Consider the following 19869-nt stretch of genomic DNA (forward strand, 5'->3'; position numbering starts at 1 on the left):
ATGCTCCTGAGAGGCCATGTCTTATAAAGAAAAAAATGTCCATTGAATTTGACTGCAGGGATGTTGGTGGTGCTGATGAAGAGAGTCATTCCAAGGGTAGTGGGATAGCAGGGTGGGATAGATATGGCAGGGTGAATCATAAATACCCTCTCTTGTGTTAAGGAAATTCCTTTTTATTCCTAGCCTAATAAACATGTTTTATAACTGGTAGTGCAGGGGACTTCCCTGGTGGTCCAGTGGGTAAGACTCCATGCTCCCAATGCAGGGGGCCTGGGTCCGATCCCTGGTTGGGGAACTAGATCCCACATGCTGCAACGAAGACCCAACGCAGCCAAGATAAATAAATAAATAATAAAATAAAATATTTCGGGGCTTCCCTGGTGGTGCAGTGGTTAAGAATCTGTCTGCCAATGCAGGGGACACGGGTTCGAGCCCTGGTCCGGGAAGGTCCCACATGTCGCGGAGCAACTAAGCCCATGCACCACAACTACTGAGCCTGTGCTCTAGAGCCCATGAGCCACAACTACTGAGCCCGCGAGCCACAACTACTGAGCCCGTGTGCCACAACTACTGGAGCCCGTGCATCTAGAGCCTGTGCTCCACAACAAGAGGGGCCACCACAATGAGAAGCCCATTCACCGCCTCGAAGAGTAGCCCCTACTTGCTGCAACTAGAGAAAGCCCGCGCACACAACGAAGACCCAACGCAGCCAAAAATAAATAAATAAATAAATTTTAAAAAGACACTATACACTGTAAAAAAAAAAAAAAAAAGAAAAGCTACACATATAACTGGGAGTGCACTTTAAATTTTATGGAACATGTTTGGGCACTTATCTATATTACTATATGGCTTTTCTTCTCTTTTCTATCATACGGCCTATTAACGTGATGATATTAATGGATTTCTTAATGTTGAGTCATTTTTGCATTCCTGGAAGTAAACTCTACTTGGTCATGGTGTATTATTACTCTAATTCAATACACTGCTGGATTTAATTTGCTCATTCTTTTATTTATAATTTTTGTGTCTCTCTTCACATGTGAACTTGGCCTGTGGTTTTTCCTTTTTTGTACTCTCCTGATTGGGCTTTGGTATCAGGGTTATGTGAACACAGAAAATGAATCAGAATTTTGTTCATCTTCTGTGCTTGAAACATTTTGTATAGTATAGGAATGATCTTGAACATTGAAAAAAAGAACTTACCCATAAAACTCTCTGGGCCCTGTGCCTTTTTCTAGGGTACGATTTTATAGCTTTCAGTGGGCAACTTGTTTATTGACAGATTTAGATATTCTAGGTCCTTAAGACAATTTCCAGATACATATTCAGTTAAATAAGACCTGTAAATTCCATTTAATCAACAAATATGTTTCAATTCCTATTATGTTCCAGACTCTAAAGGCAGATATATTTCAATCTGAATCAGCATATAGAATGTCTATGAGGATGGACATTCAGTAAATTTCAGTCTCTTTGCTTTCCTCCCTCCTCCCCAACTAGGGATGTCACAAGTGACAACACAGTGGATATCCATTGACCTGCACTTGCCTTATACACACCCACATGTCAATTCATACATGTATCTATCCCTGTATCTACCTATTCATCCATCCATCTATCCACCCACCCATCTACCCACATGTACATACATACGTACATTCATATGTACATACATCCGTCTACCTGTCCACCCACTCACCCATCTGTCCATTCAGGGCAACCACACTGAGTCTCTACTCTGCAACAGATACTGGTCTAGGTATTGGGGTCCATGGAAAGATAAGCTAAGTGCTTAAGTGCTGGAAGACCAAATAAAGGATCAAAATGGCCGCAGGAGGCTACAATACGAATAGAACTGAACAAGATAAGATGCTGTGCTAGGATCCAGGGAACCAGGGGTCCAGAGTGGCAGATTTGAGTGACTGATTTCGGGGTGGGCCACCCGACCTGAGCAGGGTGGGTAGTTTTCAGCTCCTGCTTGGAGGAGGCAGCCTGGAGAAGGAGAGGTCCAGGGTCCCAGGTGAGAAGCCCCCTGGGGGGTAACTCCCCCGACCTGGGCATGCCCTCAGCTCTGTTGTCCCTGCTACCCTTGAGTTGACACACCAGGTTCCTCCTTCACTATGATTGTCTTGAGGGCAGGAATGGAACCTTATCTGTCTCCGTGGCTCCGGGGCCTTGCTCAGAGCCCGGGCACCAACGTTTACAGGATAAAAGATGAGGGAAAGGAGGACCAATGGCTGGGAGGCAGTGCGTGCTCACACGGATGCTGCAGAGAACTGGGTAGGGCACTGCCTCAGCGTGGGTCTGGGTTTCTTCCCCTCCCACTGAAGCTCTGCACCCAGGTCCCCGGGGGTGGGAGATGCCCCCACAGCCTCAGCTCCCACCTGCTGGAACCCCTCAGCACACAAGAGGCCTGGAGAACCTTTCTTCCCCACAGCTGCCCAGCAGGGGCGAGACCCTGGCTGGGGAGCATCCCAGGCCCCTGGGCTCCAGGAAGGTGGGGGTGGGAGCGCTTGTCCTCCCTCCTCCCCTCACCGGCTCCGCTGAGAACCAAATCGCCTTATCAGAAACTCCCTCGAGTGACTGGTTAACCAAATAGCTAGAATTCCTGCTCAGAGGCACATCTGTTCCTGATCGAGGGGAGGCCAGGGATGACAAGGAGGGGAGTGGGGAGCAGAGGTACAAGGCCAGGCCTTCCCAAAGTGATGCTCGGGCCAGACCTCGGGGAGCGGGGTGCCGGCCTGGCAGAAGCAGACCGGATTGTCTCCAGGGCTGGGGGCAGGACAAGCCCATGCCTGCACCACCCGCCAATAGTGGGGAGCTGGGACCTGCCCACCAGAGTGGGAGGGAGAGGGATGGGAAGCACCCCGCCCCCGTGCACTGGCTCAGGGATGCTGGGCCGCACCGAGCTCTTCCCAGTGGGCGTGCCTCCCCTCGGGGCTCTGGCCCCTCCACCCCCTAACACACCCCCAACCCTCAGGCTCCAGCTGGTCCCACGTGTAGACCATCCCTAGAACGGCACCTGAGCGGCTTTGCTGGTGGAGACCACAGGTCGTTCCAAAGCCGCCCGTGCTCTCCCCTCTGCCCAGAATGCCCTTCCAGCCTCAGCATCCAGCCAACTCCTCTGTGACTTCATTAGCAGACCCTCTCCATCAGGTGGTCCTCCTCGGGTACAGGGGTTTCCAGGGCGCCTCTGCCTCACCCCCACTGGTGTGACTGCGGATCTGCCCCATGACACCCGAGCCCTCAGCCCAGGAATTCCTTCTTAGGCTCTGGCTCCCCGGCCCCCAGCGCAGAGCACGAGATAACGGAAGGATGAGAGAGGCCTCGCAGGGAGAAGGCAGAGGAGGAGGAGACAGGCTGAGGCCGAAACAGAGGAAGGGATGAAGACGGAGGCCGTGAGGGGGAATTGCACGCAGCGGTCGCAGTGGGAAGGGCCCAGTCCCTCCTGCCGGCCAGAGCCCCTCGAGTCCTGCCTGGCACCCACCTCTGGGCTCCCGCGTGGGCCTGGGAGGAGCCCTGCCTCACTGTCCCCCAACCTGGGCTGGGACCGCCAAGCTCTACACCTGCCACTTCATGGACACTAGCCTTCCCGGGTGCCCGCCCCCAAGGCAGAGCATGTGCCCCCCACCGTGGGCTGCACGCTGAGCCGGGTGAGGGCACATGGGCTCTGGGCCTTAGGGCAGGGAGGAGCGGGGAGAAGGGGCTGCTGCGCAGGGCAGGCGGGCGATGGACCAAGTCCGGCCACCCCGTGGCTCTGTGCGAAGAGGTGGGAGCTGCGGGTCTGACAGCAGACTCTGGTGGGGGCTTCCTTGGAGGGGAGCCGCGGGGGGCAGCGTCTGCTCACCTCCCCCTCTGGGCAGGGCTGTGCGGCATCCCCAGTCCAGCTAGATGGAGGGGCACTTCCAGCCCCCAGCACGCTCCCTGTCACCAACACCCCGGAAGAGGCAGCCTCCCCTCACTCCAGCCTGAGGAGCCCCCCACCTCTGCCAGGCCCCCGCACCCCTTCTGCGAGGCCGCCCATCGCGGAGGGCCTGGCCTAGGGCGAGGGCCAGTGTAAACAGATCATTTCTGTCTGCCTGGGGGGTGGGGGTGGGGGAGTTGTCTTGAGCTTTGTTATGTTCTGAAAAAAAAGGCAAAAAATTTGGGTCACAAACCACAAACTGTTTTGCTTTCGGCATAACTGGCACAAACAGGCATTTTCTCTGTGGTTTCTGGCCGCCGAGGCCTGGGCTGTCTGGGGCTGGGGCGGGAGAGGCTGGAGGCTGCGCTAATGAGGCCAGAGGGGGCTGGGCAGGTAGGGGCCAGGCCTCCTGGGGTGGCCTGTTGGCCTGTGGCCCCCCGGGGCGGCCACACTTGTGCAGGAGTGCCAGCTGGGTGCCAGGCCCAGGCAGCCAGGAGGAGCGGGACCCCGGGAGCCAGCACGAGCCAGGCAGGTGGACACAGGTTGCTGGGGGTGAGGCCTGGGGCCCAGGGCCACATGCACGCTTGCCGAGGCAAGGAGGCCTGCCTCCGGGAAGGCGGGGTTCTCCCCTGAAGGCAGAGAGCAGATGGGGCTGCGTGACGCGGCGTCCCCAGGGGTTGGTATGATGGGGTCCCTCCCCACACCCTCTGGGGCCTTCTCCCTGGCTGGCTTTGCGCTGTGGGCTTCGCTGAGAGCTCCGGAGAGCTTGGGAGGACCTGACAGCAGGTGAAATGACGCACCTGTGGTTATGGCATGTCTGGGGGCCACGGGCAGGGGCTGCAGGCCAGACCGCTGTCTACACGGGAGGGGCAGCTCTGGACACCAGAGACCCAGGAGTAGGGGCTTGGTGAGCCAGGACAGCACAGAATGATGGAGAGGACACAAGGGCGGGGGGTTAGACGGCCCAGGAGAGAGCAGCCAGCCTGTGTGAAGCCTGAGGGGTCAGGGGGTGGGGACCGAGACACGATCCACCGAGAAACCGGAGGGTGCCAGGTGCTTAAGACCCCAGGAAAGCCTGGCCTGGCGTTTGCCCTCTACCCAGCGGCCCACGGGAGCCATGGAGGGTCCTAAGGGGAGAGCAGCAAGCTGTGGGCCTGCAGAGCAAGCTTGCCTAGTCGCACATGGAGAGTGTCTGGAGGAGAGACTGGAGCAGCGTCCAGCTCCCAGTGGGCCTTGGCGACCAACTGAACGTGGGGTTAGGGGGCAGAGGACCATGGAGCAGGTGTGGGGTGGTGGCCACGAGCGTGCTCCGGTCAAGGGTCTGCAGCACACTGAAGCAGCTGAACAGGCCCCAGAAGGTGCCATGCTGCAGCTCAGGTGAAAACACCAGGTGGAGACACAGGGTGGGTCAGCAGCGGGGAAGCAAGGCCAGTGCCTCCAGCTTAGCAAACTCGGTCTCCTCCCATGGCTCACGGTCAAGCCTTGGTGTCCTCCCGCCCTCACCCTGTCCTCTTCACTCAGCAAGTGGTCGGGGGACCGGAACACACGGAGTGCTCCTGAGAGGGTGCTCAGGGCACCCGAGGGGGGTGCAGTTCAGCACCGAGTGATGAGGGCAGGGCCCAGGTGGATGCCGGCAGGGAAAGGGGTCCAGGCAGAGGCAGCCCGTGCAAAGGCCCTGAGGCAGGAACATGCATGTGTGTTCAACCAGCCCAGCGGTGGGTGGGCCAGGGTGGCCTTGCAAGTCATCGCGAGGACTCGGTTTGTCTCCAGGGAAGCCAAGAGCAGGGGTGGGACCTGGTCTGATGTTTTAAAAGACCACCTGGGCTCCGCGTGGAGGTCAGGAGTGGAGACGGGAAGGGACCATCCTGAGGGGAGGTGCGGGCGTGGCCACCTGCTGGGCTCACTGCAGTGCCCTGGGCCTCTGGGACAGGGACAGGCAGAGGAGGTGTGCCCTCGTGTAACTCGTTTCCTCAGCGACCACAAGCTGGGTGGCTTAAAACTATAGAAGTTCATTCTTTCTCAGTCCTGGAGGCCAGAGGTCTGAAACCAGTTTCACTGGACTCAACTCAAGGCGTCCAGGGCCAGGCTCCTTCCAGAGGCTCTAGGGGAGGGTCCCTCCTGCCTCATCCAGCTTCTGGGGGCTCCTGGCTTGTGGCCGCATCCCCCCAATCTCTGCTCTGTCTTCACACGGCCCCTCCTCTGTGTCCTCTCTCCTCTCTGCCATGGTAGGAGCCCCTGTCCCTGGATCTGGGCCCTCCCTAAATCCAGGATGGTCTCACCTCCAGGTCCTTCACTTCATCACATCTGCAAAGACCCTTTTTCCAAGTCAGGGCACATTCACAGGGGTTTAGAACGTAGACACGTCTTTTTGGGGAGGACACCTTTCAGCCCACCCCGTGGGTGCCCTTAAATATTCCTTGAATGAAGGACAATAGCCTCTGACCTCATCTCCCACACTTCCCCCGTGCTCCCCGCGGCAGCCCCATCCCCAGCCCCGGACTCCCCAGGTCCTGCTTCACCCCTCCTCCCAGGAGACCCCACCCCCACCCTCACCTCCTGAGTCACTTTCCCCATGAGGTCTAGCCACTGGAAAAAGCACCCCAATAATTCCCTCCATGACACCGAGCCTGGGGTGCCCCGCACATGGGTGCTCATCCACACATGTGAATGAGTGGATGAGTGAATGGATGAATGGAGCCCCGGGGTAAGCTGAGAGCTTGCAGAGCGTGTGGAGAAGCTGGCCAGATCCAGGGCACGGATCTGGGACACGGCTGGGCCAAGCAGAGCAGAGTGGGGGCAGTGATGGCGGTGGGGGAGGCTTGGGGCTAACTCAGGAGAGCCGCGGGAGGGCTGGCTGTGCCCTGGTCGTGGCGGTCCTGGGGCAAGCAGGGTGGGGGCAGAGGCACGGGCGAATGGGCTGCAGTGAGGGTGAGCAGGCTGGGTGATGGGGCAGCTGGGAAGGGCAGGGGCTGCCCAGAGCTGGAGGAAGGGAGACCCTGGCCCAGCATCCCAACGGTCCCGGGAGGGGCCCCGGGCAGGGCTGCAGTGGACCTTTCGGGGGTTGGTCCTACCTGGGGTTGGCAGGAGACAGACTCCAACCTGGTCTGGGGGTGGGCAGGGCTAGGCAGAGGGTCCCGAGCTGGGTCCACACCCCAACCCCCGGGAGTGTCTCAGCACCTCCTTGGCTGGGGGGGAGCCTCTGCCCCTCCCTGGCCCCCAGGCTCCCCGAAGGGCCCCGGCTGCCCAGAGGGCACGGTGCGCCCCCATCCAGCTCGCTCTTTCCCACCTTCCCAGCTCTCCTCATTCTTGATCCCACCTCCTCCAGGCAGCCCCTCCCCACCCCCTGGTTGAGTTCTCAGGGAGCGGGGGCAGCATGGCCGCCCCGGGGACGCCATCCACACACCAGAGGCCACAGCCCAGTACCAGGCCGGGAATAAGTTCCAGAGATGGAGTGAACGGATTCAGGTGCAAGGCCTCCCCCCCAACCCAGACAGGGGCTGAGAGCCCTGGGCGCCCACTGAAGGCTGCCCAGCCCCCGGGCACAGCCCACCGCCGTCTCCCCACTGGGCACACCTGCTGACTGAGGGCTTGGGGATAGGTGGGGTGAGGGGAGGGCCCGGGCAGGCCTCGAGCATCTTGGATGCCAGCCTCTCTGCCTTCTGAGGGGCACGAGGATCCTAAAGGTCAGTGGTCAGAGTGGTCTGGTCGGCGGTGCAGGGCTGAGCGGGGGAGGGGGTTTCCAATGCCCTCTGATGCGGCCTCAATCTTGGGGGCACGGGGAGCCCATCTGCGTGTGCAGGTGGGCACACAGGTGACAGGTAGCCCTGAGTCCCCATCTGTGGCAACAGCTACAGTTTCCGGAACCTTTCAGAACCTGGCCCACGCCCTTCCCCCTGTCCCCCGAGGCTGGGAAAATTCCCTGGGGTTGACAGACAGCGACGGCATTTTAGTCCTCATCAGTGGGCTCTTGGAAAAGCCCCCCGGGACCCCTCCCGTCGCCTGGAGCCCTGTCTTTGAGGATTTGGTTCGAGATGGTCCCAGAGCCTCCCAAGATCCACGCCAGTGGCGGCACCACTGCTGAGAGCCGCGGGTCTTTGGGCTGTCCCCCCTGCACCCCATCACTGTCCCATGAGTCCTGTACACCCGCCTTCACTTTTTCTCTATTTTGTTTTTCCTCTTGCTTCTCTGATCGAATGAATTCTGCTGCCCTGTCTTTGAGTTCACAGATTGTTTTCTTCTGCTTTATCTAGTCTACTGTTGAACCTGTATGTTGAACCCCACAGGGGCCCAGAGGAGGGGTCCCCAGCTCCAGGGTCTTCCTGCCCCCCTTCCCACCTACCCTGCCCCCTCCCCAGGGCTCAGACCTCCCCTCCCTCCCTCCACCAGGTACCCAAGTGAAAAAAGCAGAGGGCTCAGAAGAAAATAAATTTAAATGCTTTATTAGGATTGCGAGCGTTAAAAGTTAAAGACAAAACCCAAGCTGTGGATTCTGTCAGAAATAGCATGTTAGGGGCGAGTGGAGGCGAACACGGCCGCGGGATGGACTGGGCGGTAGGTGACACTCGGTGTTCTGCGCGTGGGGGTCCTCAGATGATGGCGTAGAGACCCAAGAGGGGGTCCCGCTGAAGACAGCTGCGGGGACTCGGGGAAGAGACACGATGGAGGGCCACAACCAGGGCATGGAGGTCGGAAGGGGCCCGGGTCGGGATGGTGATGACCCACAGAGAGCTGCTCACTGGGGGACACAGAGGAGCCTCGGCAGACGCCCCCAGAGCCCCCACCCGATCGAGGCAAACGGAACCCTGGGTGGGTGGCATCTGGCTGAGTGGGCAGATAATTTGGGGTGCCTCGAAGACAATTTGGATCTCAGGCCAATCTGTCTGGCTTCTCCGATTAAGACAATTTAGCTCTTTGGGCTTCTGTCCAATGGTCCAAATGGCCCACTCCCCGGGCGCTGGCCGGGGGACCCTCTGTGTCTTGGGTGGGCTGTCACGGACCGCCCCCTGGGTCGTGCCAGCCCCGTCACCGGGGCCCAGAAGCTTCGGGCCTCTAGATTGCTAGTCAGGCTGCCGTGCAGGGGGGCTGCACTGGGGGCAGAGGCGGGGGTGAGGTAAACCTCCCAGCCGCCCGGATCCCTGCCGCAGCCCTAGGCGCTGAGATGGTGGCTGGCTCAGTACCGCCAGACCCAAGGGCCTCGGGGCCCAAGCGACCCCAGCTGTCGGACACACTCGCAGCTCTCCTGCTCTGCGGGGCTCGTGCCCTCCGGACCTCTCCTACTGCCCGGCATCACCCTACCTGGTCACCAGGAAGCCCTGCGGAGCTCCGAGCTTCCTGGGGCCCAGACAGGGCACTGAGGAGGCGGGCAAGCTGTCACCGAGGGGTACGGGGAGGGCTCCCCAGGTGCGCGGAAGGTGGCCACCTGCTCCCGCCCGATAGAGCCCCTTGCTCAAGCATCTGTAGCCCCTTCCCCCCCGGCCGGCTGGGCCAGCCGGGGGCCCCACCTTGGTGGCCTCCGAGCACCTTCCTGACACCTGAAGAGACGCCTCCCTGCCCCCTCCTCCGCCCCTCAGGACCCCCGGGGACCAGCCACCGTCCCCGGGGGCCAGGCCAGGCAGCGGCCGTCTCCATTCCCCTGACCTCTCGGGGGGCACAGTGGCCAGCACCCCCACGGAGGCTCCACTCTCCACTCAACCCAAGCGACAGGGACAGGCGAAAATCAAACCAAGGGTGATAAATGGCGGGGGGCAGGATGGCGGCGGGCGCCGCGGGTGACAGGTGGTTGGCTTCATGCGTTCCTTGTCCTTGGTCACTGCCCCCCTGTTACACGGGGACGGGAGTAAGTTTAATTTGGTACATGAGCGCGTAAAAAGCTAAGGAGGGATTAAAAAAAAAAAAAAAGGAAAAAAGCCCCAGGAGAAGCCAATTAAAGGGGGGAAATAGATCAATTGGCGTCAATTTGGGTTCCTGATTCGATCTGTAATTCTGCACGTCTCCTCGTCAATCCTTCCTCCTGACCATTTTGTCCAAACCCTTGCTGAACCACTTCCTACCCCAGAGCATCCCCCCCCAGCCCCCAATGCCCCCCCACCCACCCCACCAACCTCCAGACTTCCCACACTCCCCGTCACCCTTGCCAGCCTCCAGGGGGCCCTCATTTCTGACAGGCTCCCCCAGAAGGCTGGCAAAGATGATCCCTAGGTGTGCTGGGGGGGGTCCCCAGATCTCACAGGAGCACACCTAGGGGGTCAGGCGACGCGGTAGGGCATGTCTTGCTTGGCCACAGCCATCTCCAGTCCGGCCAAACCCGTTCCTCGCTCGGCACGATAGTAGGTGCCTGGATGCCAGTGGGGTCTGAGGGCATCGGGACTCTCACTGCAGGTGCCGTGGGGTCAGGACGGGTGCCGAGAAGGAGGGGGGATCTTCCTCATCTCGGAAAGATGGAACCACCCGCGCCTGAGCCTGGGACACACACCCTCCCACCCTAGGGCGCATCCCAGGGGACCGGAGGGGAGCACAGGACGTGAAAACCTCTTTGCAGGTCAGCTTAGAGAAGAATTTGGGATGGAATGCGGTCTCATCCGCACAATGCTGGGTTTGGGTATCCCACATATCTGGGTGTGTGTGCGTGTATGGATGCACGTGAGGGTTGTGGATGTGTGTGAGCTTGTGTGGATAAGTGTGTGTGAGGGTGTGTGTGTGTGTGTGTGTGAGCGTGCAGGGTTGCGTGTGGGTGCGTGTGTTTTCAAAGGTGAGAATTCAGACGTAAGATGTTGGAGTGTGTGGGCGTTTATGCCAATTAAGTTTTATCTGCGCGAAGTCGGGTTTTCTGTTCCGCGCACCGCTCCTCGGGTCTTGCTGGGCCCCCCCACTGCTCCACAGCGGTCTCAGTGATGGAAACTAGGGGGAGGAACGGGTTTGGGTCTAGGGCGTCACATTGCCAGAGCCCAGCGAGGGTCTGGTGAGGGAGGGAGATGGCTGGCAAGCAGTGACAAGCCTACCTGCAAATTTGGTGCCTTCCTTTCTCTTGGATGGTCAGCTCACAGCCAATTGAAGTCCAGGTCCGAAAGGAACGAGAAGGAAGGGTGGGGGCCAGATTCTTTTATTTTGCCAATTGTTTTGAAGCCAATTTATTTTTAGTATTTTTTTTTCAGCTAATTGATTTTTTTTTTTTAGGGTTTTCTGGAAAGCTAGTTAGCTTTTCCGGTGTTGCTAAGAAGCCAATTCGTTTCAAGGGGGCCGACATGTTTGTGATTGCAATTTTGGTTGTGTAATTTGGGGGTAATTTGGGGGTGATAATTTGGGAGAGAGAGCTAAAGCCAATTGGTTTTGTACATTTTTAAAGATTTTGTTGATTCCCTTAGCCCGATGGAGGGGGCCAAGGAGAGACCAGCCTGACGTGGGGAGGTTGGGGCACGGGGGCCAGGTCGGGAGAGCCCGCAGACAGGACGGTACAGAGGTTTTAGAGGTGGGACCTGATGGAAAGGTCCCGGTCAAGAGGAGGTCACGAGTGAATGGTGCCACTTTGCAGAATTACGACAATTTGGCTCACTTCCGATGGCCGGATGCCTCAAGAGAGGCGCCCCCGTGGGCGGCGGGGTCCTGGGTGGGCAGGGCGATCAGGGGACGGTGACGCTTGGCCTCTCTGAACACCTCCAGCTCCTTGGCGAGCGTGCGACCCCGGCGGGCTCGCAGGAGGGCAGGCAGACCCCTGCGCAGGCGTTGGGCGGACTGCTTCCAGGTGTCATATTGGAAGAATTTGCCCACGGGGTATCTGGGGAAGTTGTCCTGAGAGGGGAAGGGCCGGTCAAGGGGTGCCAGGCCCCCAGCCCCTGCCCCCAAGCCACCCAGGCCCCGGGGGGACATCTGGGCAACCTGCTGGGGGCTGTCCCTAAACCTTGCATTGTGCCCGGTGTGTGACAGGTCAGTAACTCCCCCGGCTTCTGGCCAACGCCACCACGGCGGGTGGGGTGGGGGCACGTGGCAAACATGTAAAGGACTCCCTAGCAGCGCTTCCAGCTAAGGAGCTGCTGCGCCCTGGTCCCCTGGCTTAGAGGTAACAGCCCCGAGGGGCTCCAGAGAGAGGGGAGGGTCCCGGAGACCCCGGTTCCCCTCACAGGGGCCGGGCCGTCCATGGGCTCAGAGCTGGGGGGCTGCCCACGGGCCCAGAGCTGGGGGACCGTCCACGGGCCCGAGCTGGGGGGGCCGCCTTACCGGAAGCACGGTCGGAGGGGTCGACACGTCCCTCTCGGACTTGGCGGGGGTGGCACAGTAGGTCTCCAGCAGGGCCAGGTCGCAGCTGCGGAAGCAGCACTCTTCCACGATGCCACGGCTGCGGCGGTTCACGCGGCTTGCCGGCCTGCCTGGAAGTCCCACAGGAGGAAGGAAAGGGCACGTCAGCACCAGCGCCCCAGGGGTCTCCCCAGGGTTCCTCCAGCCAGCCCCCCGCCCCTGCCCTTGGGACAGGATGCTGGTCACCTTGCAGGGACAGCCAGCCTCGGCCTGGAGGGGAGGAAGAAAGCGAGAAGGGGGCACGTAGGGGCCCCAGAAAGGAGAGAAGGGACAGCGGGGTGAGCGCGCTCCAGGACCAGCCCCCTGGCCTCTCGGTGCCTCCCTCGTCGTATGTAAAGTGGGCACGGCCTCCTGGTCCACCACCAGGGGCTGTTTGGAAAATGCACGGGGCCCGGCCCCACATCCTGGGATCCCAGGGTCCTGACCCAAAGGCCGACTGGGACCCAAGTGCCATCCCCGAACCAACCAGGAGCCTGGGTGCCTGCGGCCCTAGAGACGCCGCGGAGACAGGTAGGAATGGGAGGAAGAAGGAGAAGACGGGAGGAGAGGAGTGAGGACCTGCAAAAACCACGCCCTCCTTTCTTCCCGTCCTCCCCCTCTCCTCCACGCACAGGCTCCAGACTCAGCTGCAAGGAAAAGCTCCTGGCCTGCCTTCCGCCGTCGGTGGGGGGAGGGAGAGGAGCCCCTAGTAAGGGGTCCAGGTGCAGGGTCGAAAGGGTTGGGGGCTCAGCCCGGCCCTCCTTTCAGGGAAACCTGGTGCCAGGGGTCCACTCCCCGGGCAAGGGCCAGTCAGCACCAGACCGTACGGTGCCATCTCCTGCCCCCAAATGTGGCAGGAGACAGAGGCCACAGGAGAAGCCAGGGCAGGCAGGGGCCTCAGAAGCGTCAAGAAGCAGGAATGCTTTTTAAAGAGAAGCTTTGACATGCCAAGATGGGCATTTTCGGCCCATTTCAGAGGGTGGGTAAGTAAAGGCTGCAGAAGAAGGTGCCTTGTGGTGGGTGATGGGCTGGTTATGATGAGCCTTATGGCCATTGCCTGCTTGTCCCGGCCATGTCCCCACCCACACCCAGCCCTGAGTGGTGTCTGGCTGAGCCCAGGGGGAGCACACACTCCCTCCCCGCTTGAGGGTCAAGAAACTGCTCCCCAGTTTCTCCCGTTATCCAGATGGACACTCTCCGGAACTCCCCTGACCCGTCCTACAGTTAAAGAAACTGAGGCCCAGATTGCTGGGAAGCGAGGGCAAGAGCCCACACCCCGAAGGAGAGGTCACCTCCAACGGGGGACCCGCCCTGCCACACAGGGCACAGGGGCGAGGGAGAGCCGAGGTCTCTGTGTGCCCAGCCAGCTCCCGCAGGTCGGGAATTAGAGAGGAGAGCGAGGAACAGCCAAACCACTCGGGCCGGCAGACGGGCACCCTGCATTGTGCCCTGCCCCTCGGGTGCGGACCCCACCCAGGCCTGGGGGCCCCGGCGGTCCCCTCCTGTGGACGGAGCCGAGCGTCCCCCAGCACGTGGGGCATGCACACTCACGCCACCAGCAACGTGTGCTTTTATTCTGATTGGTTTTCAACCCGTTTGATTCCATTTAAAATCTAACCAACCAAGGGTATCTGCCCATTGCCAAGATGTGGGCAAAAAGTGCGGGGAAACCAGTGCCCGCAGCCCTGCCCGTGGGCAGGTCAGGGAGAAGCAGGAGGGGAAGGGCTGCCTCCCTGCGGGGGCCTGGGTCACCCCGCCCAGAAGCCCGGCCTCCAGCCCGCTCTGCACCCCACCCGCACCTGCCACTTAAGGTCTGGTCCCCCTGTAGATACCACCATCCACTCTCCCTCCCACCTTGAGTCACGTTGCAAGAAATCAGGGAGTGCGGGCACTGCCCAGGCACACCGTAAGTGCCTAATAACTGTGGACTGCAAGGACGTGACTGCGCTCTCAAAGGCTCAGAGCAAGGGCCCCGGGCTCATTCACCTCCAAGGGGCCTCCCTGGGCCCGACCCCCAGGCCAGGTGGGCTGAAGGACCTGCAGAGGTGTCTGACGTGCGGTAAGGAGGACTCCAGCATCTATCGAGCACCAGCTGTGTACACCCCTCCGCCCTTGCCCCACTGAGCTACTTACTGAAGTAGAAGCCGCGGTCCCCGCAGACAAACTGGAGGGTGTCCACCAGCTCCCCGCCGCACAGAGTCTCACTGGGGCGGTAAGCAGCATAGCAGCACGAGGCGAAGGCCAAGAAGGCGAGCAGCACCAGCATCGACTTTCCCACTCGGATCCCCATTGGTGTCTGCGGGCGGAGACAAGAGGCGTGAGCCCGCCGCCCACCACGCCCAGGTGCAGGCCTCTCCCGCCGCCCGCCCGCCAGGGCGTCCCAAAATGCTGGCCCAGCAAGGGGACGAGGGCCTGCCTGCTCCCTTTGGGGCCACTAAGCCCAGCCATCTCCTAATTTAAAGTCCAGTTACAGTTTTAAAGCATGGCTTTCTCCTTAATCTTAACCGTTTTAATTACAGAAGAACAGGAGCTTTCACTGCTGAGGCAGGCAGGACGCAGAACTGCCCCACGTGAAGGACTGTGTGTGGAGCACATCTTTGAGGGGCACCAAGTGCTAGTCAGTAATTTCACATGGGGATCACTGTCCCCACCGTTATTAATGCAGGGGCTCAGCCACACCCAGAGCTGCAGGGGCCAGTGCTGGACACTGGACCTGGCCTCCATCCTATGATGTCATGGGGGCGGGGCCGGTACAGGGCAGCGGCCACTCCTCGGGCCTCCCAGCGCCAGCCAAGATGGCAGACGGCCCCACCCCAGCACAGAACATGTGCATCCCAGAGGACCAGCTAAGCAAGGATGCCAGGAGGACCAGCCTCCCTCTCAAAGCAACACGGGGGTTCTGCTGGGCCAGCACCACCCTTCTCCTTCCCGCACCGCCTTTCCCACCCTCTCAGTCTGAGGCTGAGCAAAGCCTGGGTCGAGGGTCCGACGGTCAGCACGGCGGTGCCAGCCACGCTCCCAGGAGCCTCCTTCTCCTACATCACTTAGTCCCTCGACTCCAGTCTGCCCTGGGCACCCCAAACACACATAAAAGCCAAAAGCCTCCTTTCCAGGCCTCGCATCACACTACCCAGGGCAGGGACCTCAAAGTCCCTCCAGGACCACCAGACCCTCTCCCCATTTGGGGTACCCAACCCCACCCCAGGAGCTGGGGAGAACAGGTCAGGCCACCTAGAGGCCAGACCCCAGGTCCCTCAGGGCACCATCTAGAAGGAGAGGCACATCTCAAGACACACCCCCTCGCAAGGCTTTGTGGCTGCAGACCTGGGGCAAGGGTTAACCAGGTCCCCTAAGGAGTCAGGGGGCTTGAAAGGGACCTTGACTCCTCTTGAGACACAGCAAGCCACCCCTGCCCCTCCAAAAGGTGGAAGCTCCCCAGGCAGGCAGCCCCAGCCTGCCCTCTGCAGGCCCAGGTACCAGCCCCTTCTGGGGGGACAGTCACGGCCGGGTGCCCCTGAGCCCCGTGGTACCCGCAGGCTACCCTAGTAAGGGCCTGGGTGGAGCTGCCCACGTGTGTCCCTCTTAGGCTGTGCACCCAGTGAGCACAGAGGCACCGAGCAGCACGCCCCTTGCCAGCCTGGAGCAAGGCTGCTGCATGCTGGGCCCAGGGGAATTTTGATGCAATAAATCGTGTAGGAAATGAGGGGCTGAGGAGGAAGCACAGTCTCGCTCAAGCTCCTGACGAGCAGGGCCAGCTCCATGGAAGATGGAAACCGCCGCCTGGCTCAGCTCACCTCCTCCCTGCACCAGACCCCAGCCTGTCTCCCGACACCCCAGTGCCGCCCCCCCTCTCCAAATTCTAAGAACAAATTTGTCCAGCTAGGGACTCGGTGCCGTCCGAGCGGCAGCCCCATCCTTCTGCAAGCCCAGCCACTTAGTGTGGGGTCCAGTCCAGGGCACCAGCACAGAGCAGAAGACTAGACGAGGGGCATGCAGCTGTGCGGGCCAGGTGAGCAAGCGGGCAGAGGAGGGAGGGCAGGGGCGAGAGGGCAGAGGCAGAGAGGAGGGATGAAGGGGCTGAGTGGGAGGCCGCGGGCAGGGGCCAAGGGGCTGAGGCCGGAGCGGGAGGGCAGCGGGGTCCTCGCTCAACAGCCCTGGTTACCTGCAGCTGGACAGGAGGCTCGCTGGGGCTGGAGGAGGAGGATGAGGGAGGAGGAGACTGGAAGGCTGCCTCAGAGGAGAAGCTAATGTCCAGTTTGCAGGCTGGTCAGTGCCTCAGCTTTTATGTCTGAGCCGGCTCCTCCCAGCTGCGGCTCCACCCTACCCCCACCCCTCTCCCTGCTGACCACTCCCCCCGCCCCCTTTGCTCCCGCCCCCTCCCTCCTTCCAGCCGTTCCCTTCTCTGCGGCACCCCCAACCGCCTTCCCCACCATCTCTTAGCAAAGAACGGGGGGCGGGGGGGCTCATCCTGCACCCCCAGCCCATCTAGGCACCGGGAAATGGGGGCGGGGGGTGCAGGGAGGGGGGCTGCTTTCCACCTCCTTGTATGGAAACTTCCATCTGCCCACTGGGGCAGGGGCAGTTACCCTCTCTGGGTTGTCCACTGCTGCCCTTTGGAGCCCTGGACCAGGCCCTCTCTCCAGATTCCTGGTTGGCAATGTTGGGGACAGGGAAAGGGAGGCTGTAGGGGGGTGCGCTGCGAATGCGGTGTCTGGCAGGACTCTTTTGCCAACTCGGCCCCCCTCGCTCCATCCTGGCCCCGCCCACCCAGTTTTCCTCTCTCGGTCTTGCTGGCACGGAGTCAACATACCAGGGTGGGTTTCTGAGACTTGCGCCCGTCCTCGTTGCACTGCCCCCCGCCCCCGCCCCCGCGGCACAAATCACAAACTTTCAGCAACACCCCCTGCACCCGCAAAACGACCAGGAAGTCGCCTTGCAGACAGCTCACACCTCCCTTGGCACTTCTCAAGTCCCCACCCCCGCCCCCCCCACCCCTCGCCCCCTCCTCCGCGGCACAGAGCAGAGCGCGGGGTTCGCGACGCGGAACGTGACCGACAGCCCCCCACCCCGTCTGCCCCGGGCCCAGCCCCCCCGCCCGGCCCGGCCCGGCCCGCACGCAGCTTACCTGGAAGCCGGCGCAGGGGCCGCCCACCTCCCTGCTGCGTATTGCAAACCGAACAGCGGGCGTTGGCCCTCCTGCCGGGCACTCCTCTGCCAGCGCCGCTCTGGCCGAGTCGCGGGGGCCGAATGTGCGACGGGGCAGAACGGGGGGATGGCTTTTTTGGGGGGGTGGGAAACTCGTCTGATTGTTTGGGAAGGACGGGCTGTCTGCGGGCTGGGGCGGGCCAGATGTTGTACTTTTAGGGGGGGAAAGGGTATCGGGAAATGAGGTCAGCTGTTGTATCAAGGATAGAGAGGGGCAGAGATAGTGAGAGAGACAGAGTGAACGTGAAAAGGGGGGGCCGAAGAGAGGGCGAGAGAGAGAGAGAGAGGACAGTGAGAGACGGGCAGGCGCACAGCGGGAGAGAACAGCGGAGAGAGAAACAGAAAGCGTATAATTAATCCACTTTGGGACGGCGAAGGCGAGAGGGCGGGCGTGGAAGGGGAGGGAGTTGGAGGCAAGGAGCTGGGGGGGGCGGGAGGGAGCAAAGGGAAGGCTGCGGAAGAAGAGAGGGGGCCGGGACCAGAGGCCGGAGAGGGGACGGGGAGCGCAGAGAAGCGAGGAAAGGGCGCAACGTCGGGGGCCGGGGAAGGTGCTGAGGGGGGCGGAGCGGAGGCGTCACCCGGGCCGCGGGCGCCCAGCTCGGTTTGGGCCGACGGAGCCCTCGGCCGTCGCGAGCCCGGGCCTCGGGGGGGCGGCGGTGGCGGCGCCGGGGCCGCTCGGGACGCAGCGAGGAGGGGGAGCGGCCGGGCTGCGCGCCGGGGAGGGCCGGGAGGGAGCGCGGGGGATGACAACGCCGGCGGCCTGCGAGCCGGACTGCCTGCGGGGGGGACCGCCTCCTCGGGCGAAGCGGGACGGGCGTTGAGGTAGATGAGGAGGAGGCGGCGGGGGATCCGCAGGCCGGCGGAGCGCGACCCCGCCGACGGCGCCCGAGATGGGAGTCAGCAGCGTGGCGGCGGACGGCGTCGACGCGGGGCCGCCAGCCGGGTGGAGGCGCTGGCGGGCCGAGCGCGGGCGGGCGTGGGCCAGGAGGCGGGGGCGGCCGGAAGGGGGGGGCCGGGGGCCGGCCTGGCCTCACGCAGCTCCGCCGGAGAGCAGGCGAACTCAGGGCGCCAACGCCCGGCTCTTATAGCCGCGCCACCCCGCGGCTCGGCGCCCGCTCGGGCCCCGCTGGCCGTGCGCCCGCGCCAATGGGCGCCCGCGGGGCCCTCGCCCCGCCCCCGGACCGCCCTCGCAACTCGAGCCAAGGGCGGGGGGCGGGCTTGGGGTCCCGGGGGGCGGCGGTCGGGGGGGGGACTGTGGGGTGCGCGGGGGCGAGATTGGATTGGGGGCAGGGATCGGCAGAGTTCGAAAGAAATCCAGAATCGCCATTCTAAAGTGTTTGGGGGCCCCGTCTTAGGTTCCGGGGTGCCAAGGTCCCCGCATTAGTGCACGGGGGACGCGGGGCGACCAGGGTGGGCGGTGTCACACGCCCTAGAGACGGCCGGGTCCCCGCGCCCGGCCAGGGTGTTACGCGGCGATGGTGCCCTGTCGGAATGTGGGCGCAGGTGGCTCGACACTGTGTCGGGGGTCCCCGAGTGCCGCTGGGATGTGCAGGGGAAGTGGGGAGTCCCTAGGCGCGGGCGGGGCGCGCAGCCGCCACCTGCCCGAGCAGGCGCAGCACCTCGAGCCGCAGCCGGAGCCCGAGCGCCCCCCGGTGCCGCGCGGGGACCGGGGAGTAGCCTCGGCGGCCGCCAGGTGCGGTACGTGGGGAGGGCCGGCCGGGCCAGGACCGAATCTGGCCCAGGCATGGGGCCGGCCCGGCCTGCGCCTGCCGGGAGAGAGACGAGCAGGGCGGGAAACATCGCTCAAATCCTACCTGCATGACCGGGCTCACCGGGGTGCATCTAAGCAGCTCGCCTTTGGGGCCCACCCAAAATATCCGGATAATAGTTCCCCCGTCCTCTGTGCGTTGGACTTGCGTAGACTCGGGTTCAGCCCCAGGGGCCACCACGATAATTTGGGGGTCTGGGGAAACCATCTCCTGGAGAGTTTGGACGATGTAAGAAGTCGTTGTGATTTTTACCAAGTCAAAACCACGCACGAGCCCCCGCGCCCCGCCCGCCCCCAGGAGCCCCGGCCGCCAGCGCCCCTCCGAGGGGAAGGGGCCGCCGGCGGCGGAAGCCCGCGCCCGATTCGCCCCCTCGCTCCGCCATCAATCACGTCGCCCGCGCTCGGCGCGCTCCTCCCGGAGTCCTCCGCCCGGCGGCTGGAGGCGCCGCGCCGCCCGAGCCGGGTGCGCCTGTCCTCCGCGTCCCTCCTACCCTGCGCCCTGCCTGCCCCGCTGGGGGGCCGCCGAGGCGCTTTCCCCACGACCGTGATCTTTGCAGAGAGCAAACGAAAGCGGCGCGGGTTTCAGGGCGCCTGGCCTAGCGAGCGCGGCCGCCGAGGGGCTAGCCCGCCGCAGGCTCCCGCGCCCCGCGCCGGTGTCCCCGGCAGCCGCTCGGGACGACGGGACGGCGGCGGGTGGGTTTGGGAGCCGGGCCGGGACGCG

The 19869-nt window shown here is 62.4% G+C and overlaps 1 protein-coding gene across 1 annotated transcript; it reads right to left on the minus strand.

Annotated features, from left to right (window-relative positions):
- Positions 1–11452: 11452 nt before the first annotated feature.
- IGF2 (insulin like growth factor 2) lies at positions 11453–19356 on the minus strand. The gene is made up of 4 exons (XM_060104191.1): positions 19195–19356; positions 14309–14471; positions 12119–12267; positions 11453–11692 (listed from the first exon to the last, which is right to left on the minus strand). The coding sequence occupies exons 1-4, from the start codon at positions 19354–19356 to the stop codon at positions 11453–11455; spliced, it is 714 nt and encodes a 237-aa protein (XP_059960174.1).
- Between the last annotated feature and the right edge of the window lie 513 nt (positions 19357–19869).

Source organism: Mesoplodon densirostris, chromosome 7, assembly GCF_025265405.1.
Source record: "Mesoplodon densirostris isolate mMesDen1 chromosome 7, mMesDen1 primary haplotype, whole genome shotgun sequence".
NCBI classification, from domain to species: Eukaryota; Metazoa; Chordata; class Mammalia; order Artiodactyla; family Ziphiidae; genus Mesoplodon; species Mesoplodon densirostris.